Raw genomic sequence first — 26,929 nt, forward strand, 5'->3', positions numbered from 1 at the left:
GACAATGTTCATTATGGCAGCTCATTTCCAGCTTTCATGGTAAATCTATCAACACAGCCCAACTAATGACTGCAACACATTTAGATGTTACATTCAAAATGAAGTTAGCAGCTTACCTGTGCATAAGAAGAACAATGCAATCAAGGCAGTCGTTGGATGAAGGAGCAAATGTTCCAGCCATTGATTCAGACTTTAAGCCAGCTCAACATTCTGCATTTGTAGAACAGCCAGCAGGAACGAAGCCCTCTCTCGGAAAATACCGGCCAGTGTCCACTCACAGGATTTTCTAAAGCCTGAAAACAGAGCAAAGAATACATGCGGAAGTCTAGTTTCCTCTCAAACCACTTGAATTACAATACGCTGAAAGGTTAATATGACGTCTTTGCCTAATAATGTCAGAAAATTACTGCCTGCCCCAGCTTTAAGAGCCTAAACATTAAGTATATTTGACTCAGAAACACAGACTCTGAAGGCTCTAGTGGCTTAGTTTTCTAAATTTATCACAAGAAATCCTGTTTTTTCACTATAATGGGTGACCTATCCAGACTCTATATGAAATGATTAATGCCCGCTACATGTGCATTTCTTTAAAAACTCTTTAAAACTGTAATTTTAAAAAAAGTTTTAAAGCTCCAAGTCCAGTAACAAATATCTACAAACAAGTGAACTGATTAATACTCTCTGTTTGTTGAACTCCAAGCAGTTTCTGGACGTTTTTTTTTTTTTTTTTTTGCTCCTGTCACATTTTTACCATAGACTGTATATAAACTTTATATAGTTTATATACAGTCTATGATTTTTACTCACCGTAAGTTTGTTTTCACTACAATATAAAGTCCTGCACCTCTGTGGAAACAGCAAACTAGAATTATACAGAACTCAAAAATGTCTTTTGTGCAGTTTGGCATAATTATAACACCATAAATTAGAAAAATTGCTATTTTTTGATTGTTTTACATAAATTAGGCATAACTGCAATCAACATGTTTGTGCACAAGTGTTACCAATAATGGAAAAATGTAGATCTATATGCTCTAGATAGGCTATTAAAGTAAGTCAATTTACATTTTTACAACTGCTTTCATCCTCCTTTTTCTCTTCGTATCGACAATAGAAAAGTATTTCACCATGCAGAATGTATCATTCAGTACTGTTCTCCTCTGGATCCTGTTTTTTCAGGCAGGTTGCATTTATTTTTATTGATTTTATTGATTGGTACATGATACTTTCCTACACCGATGGGAAGTTGAAAAGTCTTTCTGTTCATATAGTTTCTCACTGTGATAAATGGTGTCATTTTGGCAGTTTTTTTTAAAGGAAACATGGATTTTAAACCTCAACATTTTGAGGTTTAGAGGGTTAAAGCATCCCCCTCTTTGAGCTAAGCATCAGTACAGAAACCAACACACATGCAGTTTTTCCTTTTCATTCTTTATTCATAATAGTCTATAACTTTTGATAAAATACACTTTGTTTACAAGTGCTGATTACTATATTACATTCACCCAGAGTTTAAATGGAGACAAAAGGACACAGACATAAACAAATTCATCTAGTGCCAAACATGACATTTTTTAAAAACGGTGGTGATTGCCCACAAACCCTCCCCTCCCCACCCCCCAACTGCTCTTCTAAACGCACATCAAGTTACATTAGTAATAGTGGGGACTGCTGCCCGATTCATGTTTCAGTCCTTATTAACAAAGATTTCAGCTGCCTTTAGGGTTGTGATTGAATGGTTTTGCTATACTTTTTGCAGTGCAATCCAGTCCCCACCTCTACATGAGTAAATACAGCATTCTAACATCACATTCAACCAAATAAAACCTAAATATTCACGGAGGGGTACATTAAATCTGTGCTAACAAAATCAAATACTGGTAAACCAGTTTTAGTGAAGTGTCAATGCTAAATATGTGGGAACCCTTCCAGATGCTAACCCTAATTTCCACAAGACACAAAACCCAATTTAATAAGAAACACATTTAAGAATGGACTCGGATTAATCCACTAACTTTAAAAAAAAAAAAAAAAAAAAAAAAGGTGTTTTAAGAACGTACATTTTCATTTTTTTATAAAGTAATGACACAAATGCAGACAAACTAAAAGGATACACACATTACAACATTTTCATGGAAATATATAGACCAACGGATGGATTGTAAAACCTGGGCCATACAGAATATCAGATACCTGGGCAATTTGAGTTACAAAGTCAAGTTATTCTGTATGGTGGTCTGTCCAGTCTAAACAAAATTATAGGAAAAAAAAACGGACAGCCAATATATTATTATAGTAAATACCCTGTTGATTTGTCAAAAACAACTAGCAAATAGATCTTTTATATTAAAATATATTAATTAAAATATATTACTTTGATTAACTAGTCAGACATTAAAAACAACTTCTGATTATTCTTGTTTTCTTTAAGGTGACTTTGGCATATTACCTTGGAAACAATTGCTATAAAACAGGCCTATTTTGTGTTGCCAGGAGACTCCAAAATATAATTGATGCATCTTTTTTTTTTTTTTTTTTTTTTGTGTAACCAGCATAAACACTCGAATAACCAGTTGAGGTAACACTTCACACTGGCCTTTTTTACATTTTAATCTGTGGTAAAGAAAGCACTACTATTGTGTTTACATCATCAGAACGTGATTACAAAAGGTTGTAACAACAGTTTTTACACCACAAGTGTGCTGTGTATCACATATCCACACTATTGTGCATTATATCAACAATATTATTTTGGGTTTACAATCATTCATACCATGATACTATGCAGAAAAACTCTCAATTACCAGGAAAAAAAAGCCATTTTAATGTGAAGTGCTGCACTCATCCATTAATCGGTGACCTACTGTACCTCCAAATAATTTTGCACAACCGACACACGCTATGCTGAATCATTCTACGATACGGCATTTAGCGTTCTAGCATAATTGACTGTTCTTCTCTATTTTTTTTCCACAGTAAAAATTATTTTGTCACAAATGAAAGCCGGATATGCTCAAGCAAGGTGTTCTGCATGAATAAAATTATATTATTTCTACATCTAGGCGAATACCATGAATGAGCAAGTATTTACAGTGAAAAAACAAACAAAAAAAAAGTCTTCATTTTCTCCCCTTGCCTTGAGTGTTTGTTTTTTTTTTTAAGTTTGCCACTGCTGATCTACCTATACAGAAATACAAGCATGAGACACCCCACTTCGAGGGAGACTTTATCTACAAACCAGCTTTTTGTGGAGAAAATGTGGGTTTACACAGTAGGAAGTGGCGTAAGACCTTTACATGAAATGGAAAAGATCTCAGTTGCCAAAAGGAATATATATATATATATTTATATTTATATATAAGCATTTTATATATAAATGATTCTTCTTTTCCCTATGTTTGAATTTAAGTGCTGTACACAGTTACTACCTTATATCCAGGTGGTTTTCAAGTGCTTCGCCCCCTTAACTGTAAGTCAAAAAGAAATGATGTGATGTGCAATCCTCATGAGTTGATTTTTATAAAGTATCATTCAAAAATCATTTTATATTTTCTTACTAAAACTATACATGTTCTTTCTAGTTCTTAAATCTGAGAGTGTTCAGTAATAAATGTACAGTTTAATATATAAAATAGTTACTGTAAGTTGCACTTCCCTGCCACGTGTGCATAAATGCCAAATAGGAGGTACTCTACAACCAATGATTATCATCAGCATCCTTTTTTTGCCTTTAAACCATAACTGATTAGGCCCAGTAATAAAAAGTGTCAGTCTAAAGCACAACAACAGTCATTATGTTCTAAAAAAATAGCAACATTCATTTTCCCTCCTTTTTTAAAAACTACACACACACACACACACACGCACATATATATTTAAAAAAATATATCACACTAATCTAGCTGAGTGCAAACACTGTCAGATTTTAGATTTCTCTCACATCTGACAGACTACTGATCTGATTGAAAACGGATTGGCATTTTCTACTACACAAAATTGCACAAAACAACTTTTCTTAGAAGTTGATGGAAAAACAAGACCATCCAGTGTAAATCCTTGCCTTTCCAACAGCGACCAGATGCTGGCTGTTTTGTCTGAAGTACAACTAACGCTTCATCTCTTTCTGTATTGATTCTAAATGAGCTGCTTTGTGCCTCAAATGCAAATCAAACCAGGAGATTCCGCAGTTATTATTAATTTCATATCACCGTACCACTAAACACGAGACGCACAGTTTCGAGGGGCCAATACAGTCATCGTGGCAAAAGGCTCCGCACCCTTTGCACATGATCATGGCCTTTAGTCGGCAGTAGCATTTAGATTGGACGTCCTCCATATTGGAGCCTTCGATGAATGACTGTTCAGGTGAAGGTTCGCCCTGGTTGCCGTGGTCTAACGCATGACCAGCGGGTATGGTGGTGACCGTCACTGAGAAAGACATGACGCTCCCGTGGACGCCGCCGCCATCGGCCTCTGACGAGGACGTGGAAGAGCTGCTGCCTGCAGTGCCATGGTTCAAAGTGTGAGGTACAGACATGCTGATGGTGCCGCCGTAGCATGAAGCTACCACAGGTTCCTGATTATCGAGTGTTCTCTGGGTTTGAAAGGCAGTCGGCCGCTGGTGACTGGGGTCCACGTGGGTAAGATATGGCTCAGAGTTTCCTTGATTACTATTGCAGAGTTCGAGGTGCCTTCGGTGTGACTGAGAGAAAGGGCTGGTGTCTTTGGCTGTCGCACTGATGCTGCTGCTGTTTTCACTACCACCTGCATTGTCCTCTGATCCAGGCTCAGTCTTTACGCTGGAGCAACGCTGAAAGCTCGCTACGTCGTCAGACTTGGTTACCGAACATCCATGCTGCTCCATTTTCACCCCAGAAACAGATGAGAAAACTTTCCTGGCTGGTTCTTCCTCCTTAGCCACCTCGTCTCCATCTGTGCTTTCCCTTTTTAAACCGGATACAGACGTGTTGGGGATGACGGACAGGTGCAGTCTTTTGCTCTCTGGTCCTCTTCCATACGTGGACACATTGAGCAGGTAATGTCCCGTCATGGCCGGCCTAGGCATCCTCTTTCTACCCAAAAAGCCTACAGAGATCCTGGACTGGTCCAGACGCTCTTCTGTGTGCATCAGTGGATGCATTTTGTACTGAGGGGGCTGAGGCCCCAGACCTCGGTAAGGCTGGCCCTGTTGGACTTTCCTCTGCATGAGAGCCTGTAGGATCTGCTCCTGTGTTTCTTTATCAGGAAGTTCCCTGTGATGTTTCGTGTATTCTGAGAAAACTCGTCCCGCTGCACTGAACTGCTGGGACATCTGCTTATCAGCCCTGTGCTCGGCAGAATGTGGTGTCTTACTTTTACTACCAGAGGGCAAGTTTGACATCTTCACCTCCACCTTAGACAGCGGTTTTGGAAGGATCTGCTCCAGTGGAACCTCTTTGCCCTGCAGAAGCTGAGTGACCAGCGGGTTGTTTGCAGGGATGCAGGAGCTGGTTCTGACTGATGATCCAGCAGCTGATGGGATTTCCTGCTCCTTCATAGCATGCACAGATAACGGCTGTGCTGCATTTGAGCTCTTTTGGATACTATGGGATCCTGTACCAGCAGAATGACTTTTGCTCAAATAAGAAGTTTGACATTGGTTTGGGCTAAGCTGACCAAAACAGTCCACTGGGCGAGGAGAAGGTGTACTGCTGTGGCTGCTGTTACTGCTGGTGGCTGCAAATCTGGCTGACGCCTGAGGGGATGTTGGGCTGGGGCTTGGTGAGGGCTGTGTCTGCTCACCACTGCCTCCCCCTGGTCCTGGTCCTGGCACCGCTCCCTTGGATGCAGATGATACTGCAGCTGCTGCTGCTCTCTGTGCTCGGGCAAGCTGAGCTTTGGCTTTGATGTCAGCCAAAGTGCGAGCACCGGTTCGGCCCGGGCTGCTGAGTGGGGCAGGAAGGGGAGTCCTTGGTGAGCTCTGGCTTGGTGACACGGGAACGGGAAGAATTCGTGACACTGGGATCTGCAAAGTGAAAAATAATTTGATATTTAGGAATTACTTTGAAATATGCAGATCTTAATGAATGAGAAACAGATCCACTGTTGAAATTAAATGAAAGATTTCTCAAGAATACATAAGAAGCACACAACTTTTGCATTACGTTGTCACTTCCTCACAGTTTCAAAACCCACACTCCACATCTATTTTACACTTGGTACGTTTTTCTCTCTTTACCAAGGAAGCTAAGACTCTTTGGAACACGCAAAGCATAGATTAAAATATATGTTCAGTATAGAGATCATACTGTCAGAGATGCTTGAGAAATTTCTATACACGGTTCACATTGACACATTTTACCATGACCTTGGGTTGCTAGGGGATTTCACTCTAACTGTTGTGAAACCAAGCTAACTACAGCTGTTGTCGTATGCAAAGGAACAAGTTATAAAGTTGTCAGAGCCCATGAAAACAAATCAGACCGATTATCAGCCCGGCCAATTAGTGCCGATGTTTGGCCTTCTCCCACCCACAAACCAGTAGCTACTCTCACATTGAGTGGCTAAGGCTCAATTTCAATCGATCCCATATGAACAGAGGAGAGCATCCTAATTTAAACACTCCTATTTCTATTCTACATATTCAGTTATAGTCACCTTATTAATGACAAAGCCTAGTTATTAACGACAGATTCTCTGCTGTCACATGCTGTTAAAATAATTACATTCAATGGATATTGGTTCAAATATCAGTTATCGGCTTTTCTTGATTACCAGGAATTGGCATCGGTATCAACCCTAAATATCCCTGATGTATTCCTACCTTTAGCGGTGGAACCCTCTGATTTGTTGATGGACTTGGTGTAGCAGGGCTGGATATGGATGATGGAGACGGAGATACAGAGGAGACTGAAGACACTGACGACACTGAGGACATTCGGGGTCTTTTCTCTGGTGTCAGTTCACCCTCTGTCTCACTGAGAGATTTCCTCTTCAGTGGTTCTGAGGGGCCACTGGGCTCAGCGTTGACCTCTTCGCTCTCCACTGCAGGTTTAACTGCACTCAGGGGCTGATCCTCCTTTGACTCTGGACCAGCCTTTGGTGGAGGGCTTTTCTTCACGGGCGACTGAGGGAGTTCAGTTTTCTCCTCTTTCATGTCCTCTTTACGCTCCTTTTCAGGCAGTGGACATGCCGCACCCCATTCAGTCGGTCTGCCAACCTCTGGTGCTCTCACTGCAGGTGTTTGTGCAGCGGTGTTCAGCCTACGATCCTCAGCATACTGTGAGCGCCGAGTCTTCATGGGCTCTGGGGTTGAGACGGACTCTTTGTGAGCATGCAGTGGCTTCCGAGGCTCCTGTGATGATGCCTGACTTGGCTTCATGTCTTTAGCAGCAGCATTAGTCTGACTGCTGTCCTTGGTGCACTTGGTTTCCTCCAGCGCTTGAGCGACAGGCCCTGTTTGATGAGGGAGGGAATGAGGCCTGGCAGACTCCTGATTCAGATCAGCCTTTGTCAGCTCTTTGGATTCCTCATAGCTGAGCCCCGAACTGTACAGAAAGGAAGCAGAGAGGGGCAGAATGACACACAAAGAAATACATTCATGAATCAAGTGTTTTCTTTTCTTGAATGCAATACAAGGATTCAAAAAACACTGAGCTTTTAAAGGAATTAAGAACACACGTGAAGAGCTTTGAGTGTGACAATGACTCATACATAATAAAAACAACACCGTAATTGCTAATATTGTTCTACAGATCGCAGAAAAAAACATGGTGTAGTTTTTGGTACTTCATTCATTCATTTGTAATTATTTTGACATGCTGAGATGTGTATTTTTTTTTAAATAATAAGACATATCTCTAAATTTTGACTCATGAGATGAGGATATTGTTCACATTGTATTTTGAATCATTATAAAACCCTAAATAATCTCATTAAACAGTTTGATAGTGATGCATTTATATAACTAGATGTTCAGTCTTCTTAACAACATGAAGAACACAAAATTCTTGAGAAAAGTAACACTGCAATTTACTGTTTGTACGTACTACAGGTACTGAGAAGTTCATATGAAATGAACTGTCTGTTTGCATTCGAAAAATATGCCTTCCAAATCCTCCAAAATTGGATGAGTGAATCGAGAAATTATCAAAAATTACAAAAACCTACTTTTCCCCATAATAGCTTTCGAAGAAGGCCTCCTTCCAGTGCTCAACTTTCTTTTCCTTCTCAATTTCCTGCCGCATTCTGAGCTGCAACTCGGGTGTGAATTCCCCTGCAAAGGAGAAAGTTACATAATTAAAAAAATAAATAAAATTACGCTATGCTTGTTCTGTGCATTCACACTGAACCTTGGTGATATAACTCTACTTTAAATGTGAAATGAAAGCGGTTACTATCAATTGGAAAAGCTACTGAACTGACCTTCAGCTAGTCTCTCTTTCCAGGACTGTGCTGCTGATGTGAAGAACTCATTGTTTAAGGCAGAGCTAGTGACCTTCAGAAGGCCGTCCAAGCAAGCCTGGGGAGAGGAGGCACAATGTTACAACTAAAACCATGACAAACACTGCATCAGTACATTGCATTTTGTATATGATGTTGAGCTGAACATCTAAAATCAGTAAATAAATACTTAAAGATTTTCTGCATTCATAAAAACTACCCAATTATTTTGTGACAGAACTTTCATGCAGTAATATACCACTCAGAGAGTCTAATGATATAAAATCCAAAAGATGTATGAGCATGCATAATCTTAAGGCGAACCTGGCGGTCAACTTCAGGAAGAAGTTTGAGCAGCCTCTGTTGACAGTCTGGAGGCAAGACGGAGAAGGTGTGCTTATTGATGATTGCTCGCAGGTTGGTGTTGACCAAAATAGAGTCCGGAGTCTCCACATCTATTTTACACTTGGTACGTTTTATCTGCCCTGTAGTACAAAACAAGAAATAGATGTAAGACAAGACAGATTCTGCGAAGCAAAACACAACTGATGTTTTAGTTTCAAACTTAGCCATATAATTTGTTTTACTTCTTAACACGATCTGCTTAGGTCGGACCACTTCACTTACTTTCAGATATCCAGAAAAAATAAATGCAGTTAACTCTATCTAAATCTAGGCAAGGCCAGCAGGAACTATATAAATTTGCAGCCACTTGTCAAGATTATTTAAAGCCAAAAGTTTCTTACTGTAAACAAATCCCATGATAAGACCAAAACCAGCAATGTTTTCTCATTACTTTCTGACAAAACCAGGAGCTCAATGCTACTAAACATAAAGATAAATATTTTAAAATAGGTCAGAAAGCTAGAAAAGGTTGTTAAACAGATAGACACTGCAGTTTTTGGAAAATATTATTCAAATAGTATATAGTAAACAGCGCATTCGTTTGGGATTGCTTTCAGTTGCGGATGATTACAGCTGTGGTTCACTAATGAGTATTTACAGCACCATGGTGGTATGGGTGGAAAAGACTCAAATTAAAATAAGAAGTGGTTTGTAATAGTTTCTGGACCACAATGGAGGTCTGCAGGAAAAAAAAGAATATGCTCTATGAGGCTATGGCAACACACATAATTCTTATCATTTTTCTATGAAACATCACCGGCGTTATGCTTGAAGATTTCCCAACCCGATTAAATGAAATCATCCGTCTTATTTACCTGCACTGAGACGACCAGACCTCTGGGAAACCTTCCTGGGTACAATTTGATGGCATAAGTCTGTTTTGGACAGAGGGAGAGGAGCTGAAGGAGAAAAAAAAGACTCGGAGGAATTACAGGACTGAGATCTGACAGCTTCAGTTTCCACTTTAATGCTGCCAATTCTATGAGTCATGTTTGTATGACGATGCTGATAGAGCACCTTTTGTTGTCTGGTTATGAAAACCCACAATAACAGGACAATATCCAAGAACTGCATCAATTTCAAGTCATTTATCTCCAAAACTGTGTGTAATATCAACATGAGTGAAATATCCAATCACAGTGAAATCACACCTCGGTTCTCTGAGCTGCATGTAGACATGTTACATAAACCCAGAGTGCAGCTGCTAATATGATTTTCCAATATAATAGCTTCCACGTACCAGTCGTTGTTGTAATGTTATCAGCCATATCTTTGATGGTCTTCAGAAGCAGTCTTGGGCTGGAGGCGGTTGGCATTCCCCCCTGTCTGCGCTGGTTTCTCTGCTGCTGCTGCTTCAAGGCCTAAAAACGAGCAAAATAAGAAGAAATAAATAGCCAGCAGTATAAGAAGAAGAGAGTGTGATTATGTGTAACCCTCAGTTTTCCTGCAACTGCACCCCCAGGACTAATTGCCTGGTTAAATAACAGCTAAATAACAACCGGCAATGAAACAAAGCTTGCATAACATGAGTATAAATCATCTCTTCTGTTAGGAAATATGATCACCTCACAAACACAATGTCAACAGCTTAAAGAAGCAATGCAAATAAAGTCCACTGATTGCCTTCTCCTTGGTTTTAGCTGATTGAAGGATATAGGAATTAACAGAAAAATAATGCACAATACTTGTTCCCAGCTCTAATATTTTAGCCAAATCGCTGTCTTCTAGTGTTACCTTCGCCCAATAAATGAATAAAATATTGGTCAAGGGAGCTGAAAATTCCACACCAGCACAGATGGAGTGAATTACAATCTGTGCAATCAAATGAAGTCTAATAAATGGAACACAAAAGGCACAAAACAGCCAATAGGAAAATGTTGAATGGGCGGATTATTATGAGAACATTAATACTGTAAAAAACAGCTATAGACAGTTATTTTCTCCTGACGCCTCATTGTTTAAGTAATCAGTACAAGATGTTGGACATGGTAAAGAAGAACGTCTGCAGAAATACCAGCATGACCTATGTACATGCTGCATGACAACAACACAGGGAAAAGGCTTTGATAAATACAGTGAATTATGAAAACACCCAACAGACTGACCTTATTTAAAGAGTGGACATGTACTTTAAAAACTTCATGTTTGATATATTAATGCAAAAAAAAAAATACATGAATACATTAATATTCTTAACAATTATGTATTTGTGTGTTGCAGAGTGGAGTGGCAGGGATTTGTAACAGCTTATCTCAGTGGAAGGGTGTGGCAGGAACTCCTGTTACGTCTGAGACGAGTACTTCCACAAACAGTGGTGCATTAACTACACTAAGCAACAACTTATATGCAGGCAAAGACAAAAAAGAAGAAATAGAGAGTGTGTTTCCAGTACCTGTTTCAAAGCTTTCTTGCTGTGTTTCTGCGAGGGAGAGATGAGCTTACTGGTGGGGACAGAAGGTGACGAGCATCGAGGCTGCGGAGACGACGGCTGCGACTGCAGCTTGGAGGGAACTATGAAACACAAAAGCACGAAATAGATGTGACAAAATACATTTCCTGAGGGTGGTGCACAGACTATCACATTATGCTATTTTTTAGTAGAAACTGAAAGCAATACCGTGCACAAAGACGCAGATTACATTAACTTGCTCAACTATCACATTACTAAACATGGGCTGAACATCTCTAGAGGAATTTAGTTTAGAACATCCCCTCTCTCTCTGCTGTCTGTTTCTCAATGTCTGATAAAACACCTTCTCTACACACCACAGCAGTTTGACTTGTTTCTTTTTCAGTGCTACTTAATTTACATTTGACTTTGTGGTTTCTTTGCATTGATTAGTTCAAAAATAATACAATATTGCAGTCCTCCTACTCAGCTGTAAACCAAGGTTATTTGCTTGGCAGTCTCTAACTTGTGCATAATGAGGAAGTGGTCACGGGTCACACTGAGAAAATACAGTTTCCTGTTTTAACAGTACACTTAAAATATTTCAAGTGGCATAGAGAAATAGAGAGTCAGTGAGAGCACAACCTGAGGAAAACAAAATAATTGGCACTTGATGAAAAGCTCATTCTCCGATTATGCACTGCAATCAGCATCAATCAGGTGCACAGTCCACACACAAAGCCACAAAGACAGTTGAAAGAGCAAAAACTGCTGTGATATGTGACCACAACCTGGAAGATATAACGGACAAACCATGTCTGTTTAAAGACAAAAACCCACCTTTTGCTATCATCATGTTTGGTGCTCAGTGTATTCCAGTAATATTTTAGTGATCAGATGAGTTGATCGATGTTTGTGGTAAAGTTTGTGTTGTCTACTGCGACTTCTGCTGCCTTCCTGTGTTTCCGCAAAGACTTTTAACAACATCTGAAAAGGGGGCGTTGACTTCTATTGACATAAAAGTGGAAGGTAACCAATCAGCTAACAAGAATGGTTATATAGTTATTGCGTTATGAAGTTTTGAAAAGAATGTTGAGGGCTTAATCAATCATTGTTGAACAGCAGAGATGACACTGCAAAAAGAAAAAGGTCCCTATTTTTAATTTTAAAAGGAGAGTTTGCCATTAAAAGGTGCTCTTTAAGGCAGTAATAACATATTTTAGCAAAGTACTTAGCATGCAAAATTAAGCTTGACTAAACGATGACACATAATATAAGCCAAGCTAAAATAATCGCTTACAATAAGGGAAGTACACATTGAATAAAAGATGCTTCAGTTCCATTAGATGTCCCAATAGGCCCTGACTGTAAACCAGTCTGCAAATGTTGATTTATTATTATTTTTTTTTTGTCTTGTTCACAGAAAATATTCTGACTTGTCAAGGTGGGGAAACCACAGATGTATCAGTGATGACTGCGTTCCTGCTTTTGTGCATTCTGCTCATGTAGTGATGTACAAACTATTATTAGTAAACCCGTACGCAGCGCACAGTACCTCTTCGCAACCACCTTCCTCTTCTGCCCTCTTGAGTGATGGCACTGCCGTTGTTTTCTGAGCTTCGGGAGTCCGAGAGATTATCACTGCTCTCCTCGGAGCCCTCCTCCGACAGCTCCTTCACCACATCTGAGATGTCCTTCTACATGAAAAATAGAGCACATACTGCATATTAGTTTTTAGACAGAGATGAGGAACAGCCAAGCAGAGATAAAAAGGAAATAAAAAACTCTCCAGGATATACAGTCACATCACACTCATTCTTCATACACAGAATTTAAAAGTTGCCTGTTCATGTTTTTCTTTTATTGGCCTGTCATGATGCTACCTTCTCTAGCGTCTGCATATTTCACTGTGTCCAGATGCCACCAAAGTTAGCAAATAACTTCATCATTTCAACTTTTTCAGCTCTACGTTCTGAGTAATGAAAGTTGTTTTGTATTAAACTGACCTTTAATGTGTAGACTCCCATTCTGCCCGGAACTTTGTAGAAGATTCCTTCCTCACCACGAGAGTTAGTGTGCAACATTGCATTCAGACATGCCAGCGGCGAGGTTCCACTGGATCACGAGAGAAAAATGCAGATTACACATCTGTTCCACAATAAATCAGACAGCTGGGAAAAAGAAGGGCAAAGGCTGGTCTGATATCTGAGCAGAAACTGCTATCATGCATCAGGAGGACGTGTGTGAGTTCAGGTTCAGATTTGCATCAGTACGGCTTGGGAGGAAATTTGCTCTGTGTTTTATGAGGAATCAGTTGCATAAATTTGATGCAGAGCTGATCGAGTCACTGCAGAAGCCTGACATTATCTGATCAAACTAGTCTGACAGAAAAAAAATATCTGTTGCATAAAAATCCTTGCTAGTTCAGTCCAACTTCATGCAAACAAATCAGACTTACGAAGCAAATCAAGCATCATTTTCTGTCAACTTCCATTTGGGCTACTTTACACAGTGTAACATGTAACTTACAGTAACCAGAGTAGAGTGATAATACAAACAATGCGTTGGAGAAAAATCTGTCACTTTTACACTAGTAAAGACTGCATTAAATTGCTTTGTTTTCCAGATATCTTGCCTCATTAATTGACATAATTACTGAAAAACAACAAGGAAAATATAATAATTCTTATGCAACAGGTGGCTGTACAAAGTCGAAACTATGAATCTAAGTAATAACATTGAGTTTTATGCAACTGAACCTAAGACATGTTATTGTTAATAACATGCAGAAAGGTAAATCCAAACAAAAATGGCATCGCAGTGAGTTTGTTAAGATAAGGGGTGGGGGCAGGGGGGCTAGCTTTTTCTTACCTTCTGGATGAGAACAGTGACAATGAAACAAAAAGAAATGAAACAGTTATTAATTGGGTAAAATAGTGCGACTATGTGAACAAGAAAAGTACATGACATGAGAAATTGAGGACTGAGGGGAGAAAGCTGTCATGCCTTTATGGTGAAAATGTCTCCTATCTGAGGTGTATTTGCGGTTGTAAAGGTACAAACACCAGGAACATGCTTACCTTATTTCCTTAAGCCTTTCTCTTTGGATCACCTGCAGGATCTCTTTATGGCTCATAGGCGTATTGGGGTACTTCTCCAAAACCTATAATAATAAAATAACAATTACTGAAAAAAATGAATGCACTTATAGTGCAGCTTGAGATTTGATCTGCTTAGATTTTCTGACAAATTTCTAAAAAGCCGAAATTCCCTTGACTTTCCCTTTGTTTAAGTAGTGGAAACTATTGTTAAAATAATCAAGATCACAAACATTTTACAATCTCTCCAGCTTGTCGACTATTAAATGTAGATATTGCATGATTTTGGTCCACTGTCCATGTGGACCAGGCTGACAATGAATAACAGGTGGTTAACTACTACCCTCTAACTTTCACATATGGCTGGGATGCTGTCATTGATGCAAACCCTACCATATGTTATGACATGAACAAGGAATGCAGTGTGATCTTAAACACTTAGCATTAACACACAAATGTAAATGCTGGCTGCAAGCAGATTGTGTTCAACAAATGCATCTCACAGCACAGTATTATTACAGAAACTTTGACCTCAAAATAACATCTGGTGTTGAGCTGACCAAACTTAATTTTGCTCATACATTGTGTAGAAATCTTTGCATTACTTTCACTATTGTGTCAAGTAAGCTATGAAACTGAACTTTGTGGGTGTTTAGTGTGTAGCAATTTATTATCTACAGAGGTGGCCAGCTATTTAACATGAGCAAGCTCTTTAGACAGCTGAATCTCACATTAATATATTATTACAGAAACTTTCACTGCAAAAAAACAACACTTGGTGTAGAGATGACAATCTTTGGATTAAATTTTGCTTGTAAATTGTGTATTTTGTGACAGCTTCTCAAACATCCCTGCATCCCTTCACCTATTATATGAAGTTAGCAGTGAAATAGAACTTCATGGGCATTTAGAAACTAATGCTTTGTGCTTGCTAAGTTATGTGAACAAACTATTTGCTGCATCTAACGTGTAATTAATGTGTCACTAGCCAGCATGATATGCAATATATGCTGTCTTGAGAAAATTACAGGTCACTCAATATGAAACTTGAACTGCAAATTTCGTGAATTGAACTAAATACAATGCAAATTTAAAAAACAACTAAGAATGGAGAAAAAATACAGAAACATCTGTGGAAGATGTAAAAGTTTCTTCCTTTAATAAACTAACCACTACAGCCTATGCAGCTGCCACTACACAGTTATTCATTAAGCTACAATTCATTGGAGCAACTTTAAGCTGTCATTTTTTTTTTTTGTCTCTTTAATCATTTACTTAGCTTTGCTTAACAAAACTATCGCATGGTTACAGGTGTTGTGTCCATGATGAAGGAGGTAATATCAGAACGAATGGATATACATTATCCTCTACAATACTATAATATACATTACATCCACTTAAGCAATAGAAATGTACAACATAAAATGCAAATTGGACAAAGACAATTAAGAATAAAGAAAGAATGCAGAATTATCTCAAAGTTTATTCCTTTACTAAGACTATCCACTACAGCATATGCAGCTGGCACTACCCAGTTATTCATTGAGTTATACTTCCTTTGAGCAACTTTTTGTCATTTTTGTGTCCTTTTTTAAAATATATTATTATTTATTAGTTTTATGCCTAACAAAACTATCGCATGATTACAGGTGTTGTGTCCATGATTTAGGAGGTAGGTGAAATCACAGGGAATGTATATGCATTATATCCACTCAAGCCATATAATTTGATTCTGGAAATGCTGCAGGGAGTTTTGACATTTTCTACTCATTAGCATGCTAAGCTAGGCAGCTAGCTGCACTGACAGCGCTGTTTTCTGTACCGCCTCCAAATGTTGGCATGCAATGGATCCACTTTGCCATCTTTTACAGAGTTAAAGCAAGTCGGTTTATTGTGCCCACTGTGCGCATTATTGCGTTTTCTCCGCAAACGGAATCACACAAACTTGTTGACGGACTTAGCAGGAGTTAGCTCAGTGCTAACCCGGCTAGCGCGCAGCACTGACTTCACGCCTCACTTTACTGGGACTTGAGGCTCGTGTGAGACATGTCAGCCGTGGAGTCGAGGTAAAGCACACACGGCAGGTTAGGAGACATGCTTGTGTGGACATAACGTGGGTTAATTTTGCTGGTATTCGTGGCCAGGAGGTGAAACACGGAGCGGGCTAACGCGGCTAAAGTGACAGCGGCGCTCCTAACCGTCAACACAGGCCTTGCGCGCTGTACGCAACATTTCAGGCAGCAGGTCATGAACTCATAAACACAGTTGTACAAAGTGGGAGCGTTCAAGGAAAACAACCGCAACGAGACGGCACACAAAAACACACAGAATACCGTTTTAGCGGCTTCCGCCCACGTCCTGCCCTTCTTTTTCTTCTGTCTCTCCCTCATTGTGGACGTCCTGTTGCGGCGTAGTGCAGAAATGTGTGTTTCAGTTGAAATGTTGCTTTAGTTACCGCGTAAGATCCACTCGGTCTGCCATGTTGGACTTACTGTAAAGAGTCATGTGACCGCGGAGGGAAACGTCATCTTACTGTATATAACAGTCAGTCCAAGTCTTCAAGTTTCCCACATTTATTTACTTTGCTGTCAAATGCAATTATGACAAACACGACCGCAGCTCTTTGAAAAACAGCAGCCACTCCAGTGTTATTTCAGTCTGTTTATTTTTCATGTGTAAGCAAAATGGGCTTTGCACAGTTTCACACAACTATGAAAAAATAAGGCAGCTAATCAAGAGCAAGCTTCCCTTACATTGTTTTTTTTTTGGCTCACGATTATATTGGCTGAAGCAACAGTTTATCAAGCATACAGGCTAAAAACCCTCATCGCCCTCAGCGTTTTGGCAAAGTTAGTTTTTTGTGCAAAGAAAAAAATATTTAAGAGTTGCAACTGGGGTCAAATACTAATAAAATAATATTAAATGAAAAAACTGTTATTATATGTGACAACCTGGGAGGTCTGGCTATGCTATTTGGGTAAACTGCACAGTTTAGGCAACAGAAACAAAGAAGGCAAACATCCTTAAACCAAAAAGTCACTTTTATGGAGTTTTTTCCCCTAGTTTCAATTTGAGAGTGTTGTCTTATCATTATTGTAATGCTTTCCCTGAAAAACCATGCCAGCTCTCTCAAATGCAAATCTGTTCTGCTCTAAATTGTTTGTTTGTGCTCAGATTGTTGCACAAATGTCCTGCAGTTCAGTTTAGTGTGTGTTATTATGGACATTTAATTTTGAAGCCTAATATATCTGGAGCAAAATCAATGAGGAAAGGTGTGTTGTGGTTTTTGCACGTCTCTGCTATAACACTTTTGGATGAATACTGGTGCAAAAAAGTGGAAAAATCCTTCCATTGTTCACTATGCAGAACTGGAAGTACCAGTACTTGTGCATGTCTATCTGGTTATGTTACTAGGTGTCGCATATTGAGATTGCCAGCGCACCTTTTACGGAAACACGATCAGAGTGCAAATTCAGACACAAACATGTGAAACTGTCATCAGATTAATGGAACAAGGTGCGTGTGTCCTTGCATTTTTATATGAAACTTCTCTCAGATTTGTACTCTCACAATCTTTTGTGAAACTGTCAAAATCACTAGAGCAATAAAATGCCAATAGTGTGATGCTGACCAGTGAAATCGCCACGAAATCCTTGCAAGTGCATTCGCTTTACTTCAGCAAAAGAATCTGAGCACGAGGAAACGCAGAACAATTCACCTGATAGCAGAGCAGATTTACACCCAAGCAGTTATGTGAGAGAGAGGGCAGAGTTTTAAGGGAAAACAATACGGAATTGACATAAAATGAAGATGTAACGCTCTCAAATTAAAAGACCACAATCTTGATTTAAGATAGGAAAATAACCCCATATACAACTAGCCGTTTTTCATGTACGTGCGTACTAGAGCTTCCAAACAGGTACAAAATCAAATCAAGACCTACAGTTTCCCCTCCATCTCTGCTAGATGACCCCTTTAGCTGTATTCCCCTTGTGCCACCTTAAATTAAGGCCACGCCCACATTACAGGTGTGTCAATGCAAATCATGGGCTTGTCCGAGCTGCACCCTCCGATGGGAGATATGCAGCAGAGGATGGTCTTTGTCTCTGAGGGGGAAAGAAGCTCTGAGGTCCTGATGTCAGAGCAGTGGAGGAAGAGGATGATGGGACGGATGCTGCTTGTGGTGGCTGATACCTGCAGATCATAAAAAAACACACAAGGCTCATCATTTAAGGTACGTATGTGTAATTTGTTTTGCTCCATCCTATACCAGAACGTTGCCGTTTGTGGAGAAGTTGGTCAAGAGAAATGAAAACTGCATGTGGTTCGTCGCTGAGATACAAAATTAACAAACTCACCTAACGTAGGAAGTTGGTGTGACTGCAAAACTTAAAACAATTTATACCAATTCATCACTTATTCTGAATTAATGTTCCCAGAAGTGTTATTTTTTAGTTTGTGAAAGCATTCATTTCAGATTTATCATTTAATATATTATCAGTATTGCTGCAAGTAGATTATTTTAGATGCAGCAAGTATAATATTTTAGGTTTTGGCATTGGTTTGGTTTTTTTGTTTTGTTTTGTTTTGTTTTTTGTGTTGTGTATTTATTTTTTCTTTTGCCTTTATGATACTGTGGTGTGTCTTAGATAAATCAAATAAATAAATATAGTGTCAGTATTGCTGCTAGCAGATTCACATAGCATTATGCACACCTAAAAATAAACATGTTGCAATACAGTTAATAACCATTTTGCAGCCTGGCTTTTCCAGAGTTTTCTTTTCATAGCGTTTGTTTAATTATTTAAATTGGACAAGGGATTTTTTCACCTTAGTTATTTAAAAACTAATAATAATGATAAACAAATACGGGAATGTGAATAAAGAGTGAGCTGTTAGTTGCAGTGATTAAGACTGCATTATATTCTCACTCAACTATTCTGTCAAATCAGCTCAAGTCTGACCTAATTGGTTTAATGTACTCAGTCCAGTTTCTTTTTGAAGTTTAAGGAAGAATCTTTCCTTAACATGTATTTCTAATATTATTCTTTAGTCAGTTGTGTGCAGTTCTGATTTTGGCCCCTTCCTTGTGACAGCTTTTTTGCTTGTTGCCACTGATTGTAAATATTAGAAAGTGAATATCAGCAGTTTTGGCACCTTATTTCTTTGACCAGCAGAATTTGCATTTCTATTGCATGTTCACTGGTACATTGGTTTCACTATCTTTACTATTTATCTTGATTTAAACAAGTCTGAGCAACAGGATACCTTGAATTTGCCCAATTTCTATCTATCAATCTATCTATCTATCTATCTATCTATCTATCTATCTATCTATCTATCTATCTATCTATCTATCTATCTATCTATCTATCTATCTATCTATCTATCTATCTATCTATCTATCTATCTATCTATCTATCTATCTATCTAAAAGTATTTGTACCAGAAAGCAATAACTTTCATTGTTTTACTACGTAATTTGTGTGCCAGTTCTCTTACCAGGATTGGGATTTCCTGACCCGAGATGATGATGATGATGATGACGAAGCAGCATTTCTCTCTCTAATGGGAACACTTGCCAGAAGATCCTGTATCAGCCTGGGAGAAAAGGCTCTCTCCAGGTGAGCGCCATGAAGGTTCAGGGTGAACATGGTTGGTGGTGACATGTCCAACTCCAACAGCATGATATTCTCAGCCTGGAACAACATATGAGTGAAGTTGTAGTAAAACAAGCATGTTCTGGGGAAAAAACTAATTTTTTTACTTGTCTTGTTGGTAGAACTCAAACTACCTGAACTTGTTTCACATGAAAAACTTCAATCATTTCTAGTTTGGTTCCTTCCCTTGAAAGCTTTCATTTTGAAAAAATAAGCATTATATGTAATTAAAAAGTATTTTAAACAAAGCTAAGGCACGGAAAAGTAGGGTTGGTGTTCCTTTATCAAAAGACAAACTCACAGCCACAGAGTAGTGAATACAGCCGGACTGCATTGTGTCCATCGCTGGGACTGAATCTTTATTTAATCTAGCAGGCTGCATTCTTCACTATGATTTGGCTTTTATTTGAAAAGCTGACAGCATCAGCTTTGTGACCTTAAAATTGATGCTTCACTAGATAAAGATGCAACAGATAAATGTGTGAATAGTTTCCATGGCTACGGCCGCCTTCGCATCCTGCGGCGAAGAAGGTGGCTGTGAACACGGAAATGGAAAATCAGATCACTACTTCACTCTTTCGCTGCCAACTGGCCTCGAGAACGTCCGCGCACTGACCTGGTATCTACATGGGGCCCCGGTAGCCGTGGCAACAACCATCTGTGCATATTGGCTGATTGGCCTCTTGTATCCCACAGCGGAGAGAGGCCGTCTCTTGACCTGAGGGGGTGTACTAAGAAAAAAAAAACGACATGGGAAAGGATGGGTTTAGATTCTGTTATTAAGATAATTGCACTTGGCGAAGCGGCAGAGATGGAAAACCTCTGGAACTCCCAAAGGTCCACAAGGTCAAGTGTTCAACTCAAAAAAGAAATATCACTGCTGTTATTTTACCTTAAGCCATCTTCCACTCAGCTGTTCTGAAAAATCGAAGAAGGCCAAACTCTCTGCTCTACTTTGTATACAGAGATATCAGGTTCATGGGAAGACATAATACATAAATTATCAATAGCCTGTAAGGTTAGAGTCTGCTAAGGTTCCTGTGTGTAGGATTGGATCTTTTCTTTACTTTGGTGACTCCCTGTGGTGGCATAAAGATATAATAAAAAAAAACAGTGCAAACATTTAAGTATGATCAGTAGAAAAAATGTAAAATTAATCACAATATACATTAGTACTAGTTCCAGAAATAACATTATTGCACATATCAGTGGTGGTGCACAGATTCTTGTATTAATCAAAATATTGACAGAAGTATTAATATTGCACAGATTTTTGTCTATATTATACAGATTTGTATAAAAATAATGATACTCTACATTTTCTGTAGAAAAATAGATATTGCAAAGACATTAGGTATTTAAAAATGCAAAAAGATACTATTAGATACTATTTTTTGTGCTCAGCCTGCTTAATCTATAAACAAGGTAGTTCATAAAGTTCTCAGTCTCGCCAGAAAACAATAGAATGATTGTTCAGGCATTATTTTTCAATTTAGTCTCCTTCAACTACAATACAACTTGTCCAAAATGTTAAAGCCTCACCTGCTCCTCAACAGCATGCATGACCTTTTCATCACTTTAAAAAACGGTGACCTCATAAGTGTGATTTCTGAATTGTGATTTCTTGAATTTCCCTCAGGATTAATAAAGTATTTATCTAGCTATCTGTCTGTCTGTCTGTCTGTCTGTCTGTCTGCCTGCCTGCCTGTCTGTCTGTCTGTCTGTCTGTCTGTCTGTCTGTCTGTCTGTCTGTCTGTCTGTCTGTCTGTCTGTCTGTCTGTCTCCATTTGGGAAACAGAAGTCAAACAGCGCAGGTCATGTGAGTAAGCTTCTGTTTATACCACTTGCTTGCAACCTAAAACATTGAAAGTGCATGGCATTCATGTAGTAGTTGGTTAGGAAGCTGGTGTTTTGCAGCTTCACTGATGGAGTTTTATGTCCTTTTGTGATTCAGCAAGTATTTTTTTTTCTTAAATGTGCCACTTTAAGTAACTTTTGTCGTTGTGAAACTCATTCACTGACCTCTGTGACGGAAGGACCGGTTGGAGCCTCCACTGATCCTCCTCACTGTCAAAATGCAGCCTGTTCATGATCTTGTTCTTTTCCTCAGGAGGTATAAAATTCTCTATCAAGAGATATCTGCAACATGCAAAACACAAGTCCATGCAAGCTGTCATCAGCCAAGGCATTTCAATAATAACTTGAACAAGAAAATAAAGAAAAAAAAACATTTATCAACAGAATTCTACATGCTGTTATTCAAGATGAATAGATAAAGAAGATGAAGATAATATTGAAGACATGATAATTTTCTGTGAAACATGATTGGTAATGTCATCATACATATTTAATACAGACCCAACATAGTTTTGGAAAGTTAATTTAAGCTTGTAAATTATTAACATACACTGTGTCACAATGCAATTTGTATTATCTTGGACACAAGCAAGCAGCCTTAAATTATTTGCATTCCTGATGACAGCAAATACAGCAAACCTGATGATGCAAAGCCATGTAAAAGGTTGTCCTAACCTATTTAAACATTCTCAATCACGAGAAGAATCACTTTTATTAGCCCAATACGTGAACATACAAGGAATTTGAATCCAGTGTTTACTTAGTTCTCAATGTACTTACAGAAAATAAAACACATATGGATTTAAACAAAGGCAAGAGGTTATGGAAGGAATATAACTGTTAAACTACTGTGTGTTAAAGGAGCATGCTCAGCGTGAACCAGAAGGTAATAAAGAGGTATCATGACAAGGGTTGCGTGTGCATGGATTCTTAAACAATAATTTTAATTTTGTCTGATAGCTTATATGCAATGTGTAAATAATTAACCTGCATATGCTCTTTAATCTGTACTTCCAGTAAAGTCAATAATGTTTAGAGTTAAGATGTTTCACTATTAGCAATATGATCATGTCATATGTAATCAGTCTTTGGTTTTCTTGTCATAAATTTGAATTTGGAGATTGGGATGGAAATTCTTTGTGAGAAGCAACAAAATAATCAGACTAAAAACGACACTTATCCTCTTTATTATTTATTAAAGTCTAACAAATCCGAGTGCATCTTATGTTTTGCTAAAAAGGACAAATCTCATACACAAAAGTGTATTCACAATGTCTGACTAGGAATGGTAAAAGATGATGTTATTTGACTCTAGTTTTGTGCATGTACACGGCACGATCAGGGAGTGTGCGTCCGATGACGGCAGTGTTATGTTACCATTTCTACTAGGATAACACAATACAAACTGAAACTAGACAAAATGTGCATCATCTGAGAAGCAAGTTAGCTCAATCATAATCATATTTCCCAGTAGGAGAAAATACAGAGTATTATTAAAGGTCAAATAAGATAATGACACCACAGCAAAGGTCTTTCTCTGCTTTCTTATATCAGGAAATAACAAATAAAATTTTGAATACACGCGATGTTGGTGACACTAAGATTTGGGCAAGAATATGTGTCTATTTACAACAAAAATATTAAAATATATCTGTGTACTTACTTGTACTTGAGCTCTCTGGTGAGTTCATTCTGCGTCTGTTCAAGCTCCTGCCTGGTTGTGACGTGTTCATCAATGATGTCTCTCATCTCCCCTTTCAGCAGCTGTAGTTTGGTGTACAACTATACAGAATAGATACGCTCACATCATCACAGCTGGACTGGGAAATGTTCACATTGACGCACTGATGATAAATGAGAAAATATAAACGCCAGTGATCCAGAGAAACCACCAGCGCTCTCTCTTCTATTTACATCTCTTGTTTATAAGGGATTCTGTATTGCAAATAGGATTAACTGTCAAGTAATTGCTTTTGCGATGATGCCACTGGGACACTTTAAACTGCGTGAGTCATCTTTACCCTCTTCAGCTTCTTTGTCTTGAGTTCCACCTCCTGCTGCAGGGAGGAGAACGTCTCCCTCATTTCTACGGTCTCTTCATCCTGCAGCATCATCTGCTGCTGGATCTCTCGCTCCCGTCTTATCTGCAAAAACATCGAAATTGAATAGAAACAATACACACTTAGTGATTAAGGCCACTTTTAAAAACATAATACTGGGTCATTTGATTCACTGAAGGCCCCACATCTGACCATCTTCAGTCTGTATAATGTATTATATTATTGCTGCCAGCTTTCCCAACACAATGTTTCTATGTGACTAACTCTTTGCTAACAAGGTTATAATGAAAGATCTTGATAAAGAAATCAAAAACAAGTGAAACTGATATGTCTAACATATATATATGTGATTGATTATGGAACCACTTTTCATGAAATTATTTGAAGCACTGTGTGCATTGGAAAAATCCTGATTTTAACAATATTATATAACTCTTCCAGCTGGAACACTATTGGACTGGTTTCACCATCATTTCTGCTCAAAACTTGTTCAAATATTGGGCATAAATACAAAAATGTGACTGGCACCATACTAAACATTTTTAAAGCTCCTATTGGTGCCAATCGCAGGAAAGAAAATCAGCCTCTTAGGGTTAAAAATAAATGGTTGAAAACTTGGAATTTTTTGACTAAAATTGCGCCATCATATAAATGGTTTGTATTACTCTTTCAAAGCAGGGTTGACCCATGGAAGATCATACGTAAAAATCAATGAGTCTGCAAAATGTCAACACTTTAACTACATTATTACTGAAGTTATGGCACTTTAAATATTGATCTAATGATTGGCGTGAAGGAAACAATGGCAAAATCACATGACCTCACCCTTCTTTAAGATGTTTTTTACTCAAAAACTAATGTTACCTATGATCCCAGACTTTACTCGTGTTTTATTTAATAATACACGTCTGCACAGGGAAAAAAATTTGACAAATACAAGGTGGTCGGGTGTTTCTAAAATTTGGTGAATTGAGGTGGAATGATCCTACTGTTTAAGTTTGAAAAGTACCACAAAAATGGGTTTTGGATTAGATGTTTTCACGACTATTGTTTTTATACGTTAATAATTACCTGCTCTGCAATTTCTTGTCTCTTCAGCTCCAGCATTTTTTGTTGTTCATTGGTGTGATCGATTATAGTCTTTCCTCCAACCAACAGTTTGCTCTCCATCGCCTGTGAACAAAGGCATACAATAAATTATTAATGCAAATTTCTTTTGTTCCACCAGCGTCTCATTCATCAGACTGATTAGCATCTCCACCAGTACCTTATATTTCTCTATGATCTTCTCCAAAGCATCTTGATCCCACTGCATGTCCTCCACGCTTTTCCTGTTTTCATTCAGATGCTTTAACTTCTCGCTGGTTCCCTGGCAAGTCAGAGCTTTTTGGAAGTCACCTCCCTCTTTCATGTAGTGTCTCACATCTGGTTCTTCTTCCACAGTCTTCCAAACATCTGCCTCCATCTCCCTGATGATCTCCTCTTCCATACCAGCCAGGCTTCTACTCAGTCTCTTACTATTCCTCCTCCTCCTCCTCTCCTTCGCCAGCATCCCTCTCTCCTCCAGCTGAGCCTTCAATCGTGCGATCTCCTCCTGAAACTCCCTCAGCAGGGCGTCTTTGGGGTCCTCGTTAATCCGAGGTTTGTTCTTGATGTTCTTGGCCCTGCTGGCGTACCTCAGCGTGGCCAGGGATTCCTCAAAGTTCTTGTGCGAAGGCCCCACTGTTGCAATCATGACTGTCTTTGCGTTGCCGCCCAGAGAGTCCTGGAGCAGCCGGGTGAGTTTGGAGTCTCTGTAGGGGACGTGGGTGCTCTTCCCATCCACCAGAGCTGAGATGACATTCCCCAGAGCCGAGAGGGACAGGTTGATTTTGGCGGCTTCCTTCAGACGCTTCCCTTTTGCTCCTGTCTTGCTCTGGCGCTCACTGCCGGCCAGGTCGACCATGTTCAGCTTCCCAACCCGGATGTGGTCCTCACCGTCCAGCCCCACTTCACTGCACTCCACGGTGACGACAAAAATGGCATGAGATCTGGAGCTGCGTTCATTCATGTTGGTGAAGCCCACAGACCTGGACTGGTTGCCAATGTTCATCACATGCTCAATCTCAGTTGCATTCTTGGTCACCACAGAAGACAGATCTTTCACGTAAACACCAAACTCTGGATTCTCCTTCAGCTCCAGCTTCTTGTTGTTGTCTTTGCACAGAAGGTCCCTGATTTCCTCCTGGTAGATCTCCATGTAGGATGACCTCACAAGGTACTTCTGATTCTGAGTTCTGGATATTTGGGTGAAAATGTGCTGGAATGAGTTTGGGATGACCCCTCTCCTCTCTGGGTCGTTGGAGACCCCTTGCATGGTGTGCGTTTTACCTGTTCCAGTTTGTCCATAGGCGAAGATGGTCCCGTTGAAGCCCTGGAGGACGGATTCCACCAGAGGTCTCACCGCGTCATCGTAAATGTCGCTTTGTTTTGAATTCCAGCCGTAAACTGAATCAAACGTGAAGACTTTCATGGGTTCATCAGGGGGCGCCTTCGGTTTCCGGATGGTGATCTGCCCCAGCTTGTCATCAATCTCCAAAATGTTCTCGCACTCCGATGTCTGCTCTCTCCTGCTGAAGGGCCGGCAGCGGACCACCACCCTCACCGCCTCGCAGTGTTTGGTTTTAGACATCTTTGTTCAAAAAATGTTAAAAAAACAAATAGAATCCTCATCCTAAACAGCCATGATCAGGGGCGGCGGCCACAATTCTCCCCCATAACGGTGCGTAAACGTGCAGCCCAATAAGTCGCTGCGTAATCATGGGAGCCAATCTGATCATGATCAAGATGCGCGCAGCTTCTCCTCCGGTTTGAGCATCTTTCAGGTCTGAAGCGATGTCACAAGTTAATAAAGGATGCTGCTGCTGATGCTGCTAGTGGAGAAAAACACACAGCCAGACCGACCGACCCAGCCCACACAGCCTCCCCGCTGAACACACCCTGCGCTGCGGACAATGGAAATCAGCCATGTGACCTGCGCAAACGAATTAGATTCGAGCG

The 26,929-nt window shown here is 39.4% G+C and overlaps 2 protein-coding genes across 4 annotated transcripts; both read right to left on the bottom strand.

Moving 5' to 3' along the window:
* Window positions 1-1,412: 1,412 nt before the first annotated feature.
* asxl2 (ASXL transcriptional regulator 2) lies at window positions 1,413-16,805 on the bottom strand. 3 transcript variants are annotated; one of them, XM_055006098.1, is made up of 12 exons: window positions 16,647-16,805; window positions 14,296-14,378; window positions 13,222-13,330; window positions 12,771-12,912; window positions 11,219-11,337; window positions 10,067-10,187; window positions 9,642-9,701; window positions 8,746-8,906; window positions 8,404-8,500; window positions 8,149-8,254; window positions 6,803-7,526; window positions 1,413-6,004 (listed from the first exon to the last, which is right to left on the bottom strand). In XM_055006098.1, the coding sequence occupies exons 1-12, from the start codon at window positions 16,701-16,703 to the stop codon at window positions 4,205-4,207; spliced, it is 3,579 nt and encodes a 1,192-aa protein (XP_054862073.1). In that variant the 5' UTR covers window positions 16,704-16,805; the 3' UTR covers window positions 1,413-4,204. The 3 variants fall into 3 exon arrangements, with proteins under 3 accessions (XP_054862073.1, XP_023128166.1, XP_023128182.1); XM_023272398.3 differs by having other exon boundaries at window positions 9,642-9,725; XM_023272414.3 differs by lacking the exons at window positions 12,771-12,912; window positions 13,222-13,330; window positions 14,296-14,378; window positions 16,647-16,805 and adding an exon at window positions 12,056-12,687 and having other exon boundaries at window positions 9,642-9,725.
* Window positions 16,806-16,959: 154 nt separating this feature from the next.
* kif3cb (kinesin family member 3Cb) lies at window positions 16,960-26,877 on the bottom strand. Its single transcript, XM_023272424.3, has 8 exons — window positions 25,158-26,877; window positions 24,962-25,063; window positions 23,852-23,974; window positions 23,494-23,612; window positions 21,996-22,112; window positions 20,590-20,704; window positions 19,816-20,012; window positions 16,960-18,507 (listed from the first exon to the last, which is right to left on the bottom strand). The coding sequence occupies exons 1-8, from the start codon at window positions 26,559-26,561 to the stop codon at window positions 18,357-18,359; spliced, it is 2,328 nt and encodes a 775-aa protein (XP_023128192.1). The 5' UTR covers window positions 26,562-26,877; the 3' UTR covers window positions 16,960-18,356.
* Window positions 26,878-26,929: the final 52 nt, after the last annotated feature.

The sequence above is a fragment of the Amphiprion ocellaris genome, chromosome 20 (assembly GCF_022539595.1).
Source record: "Amphiprion ocellaris isolate individual 3 ecotype Okinawa chromosome 20, ASM2253959v1, whole genome shotgun sequence".
NCBI lineage: Eukaryota > Metazoa > Chordata > Actinopteri > Pomacentridae > Amphiprion > Amphiprion ocellaris.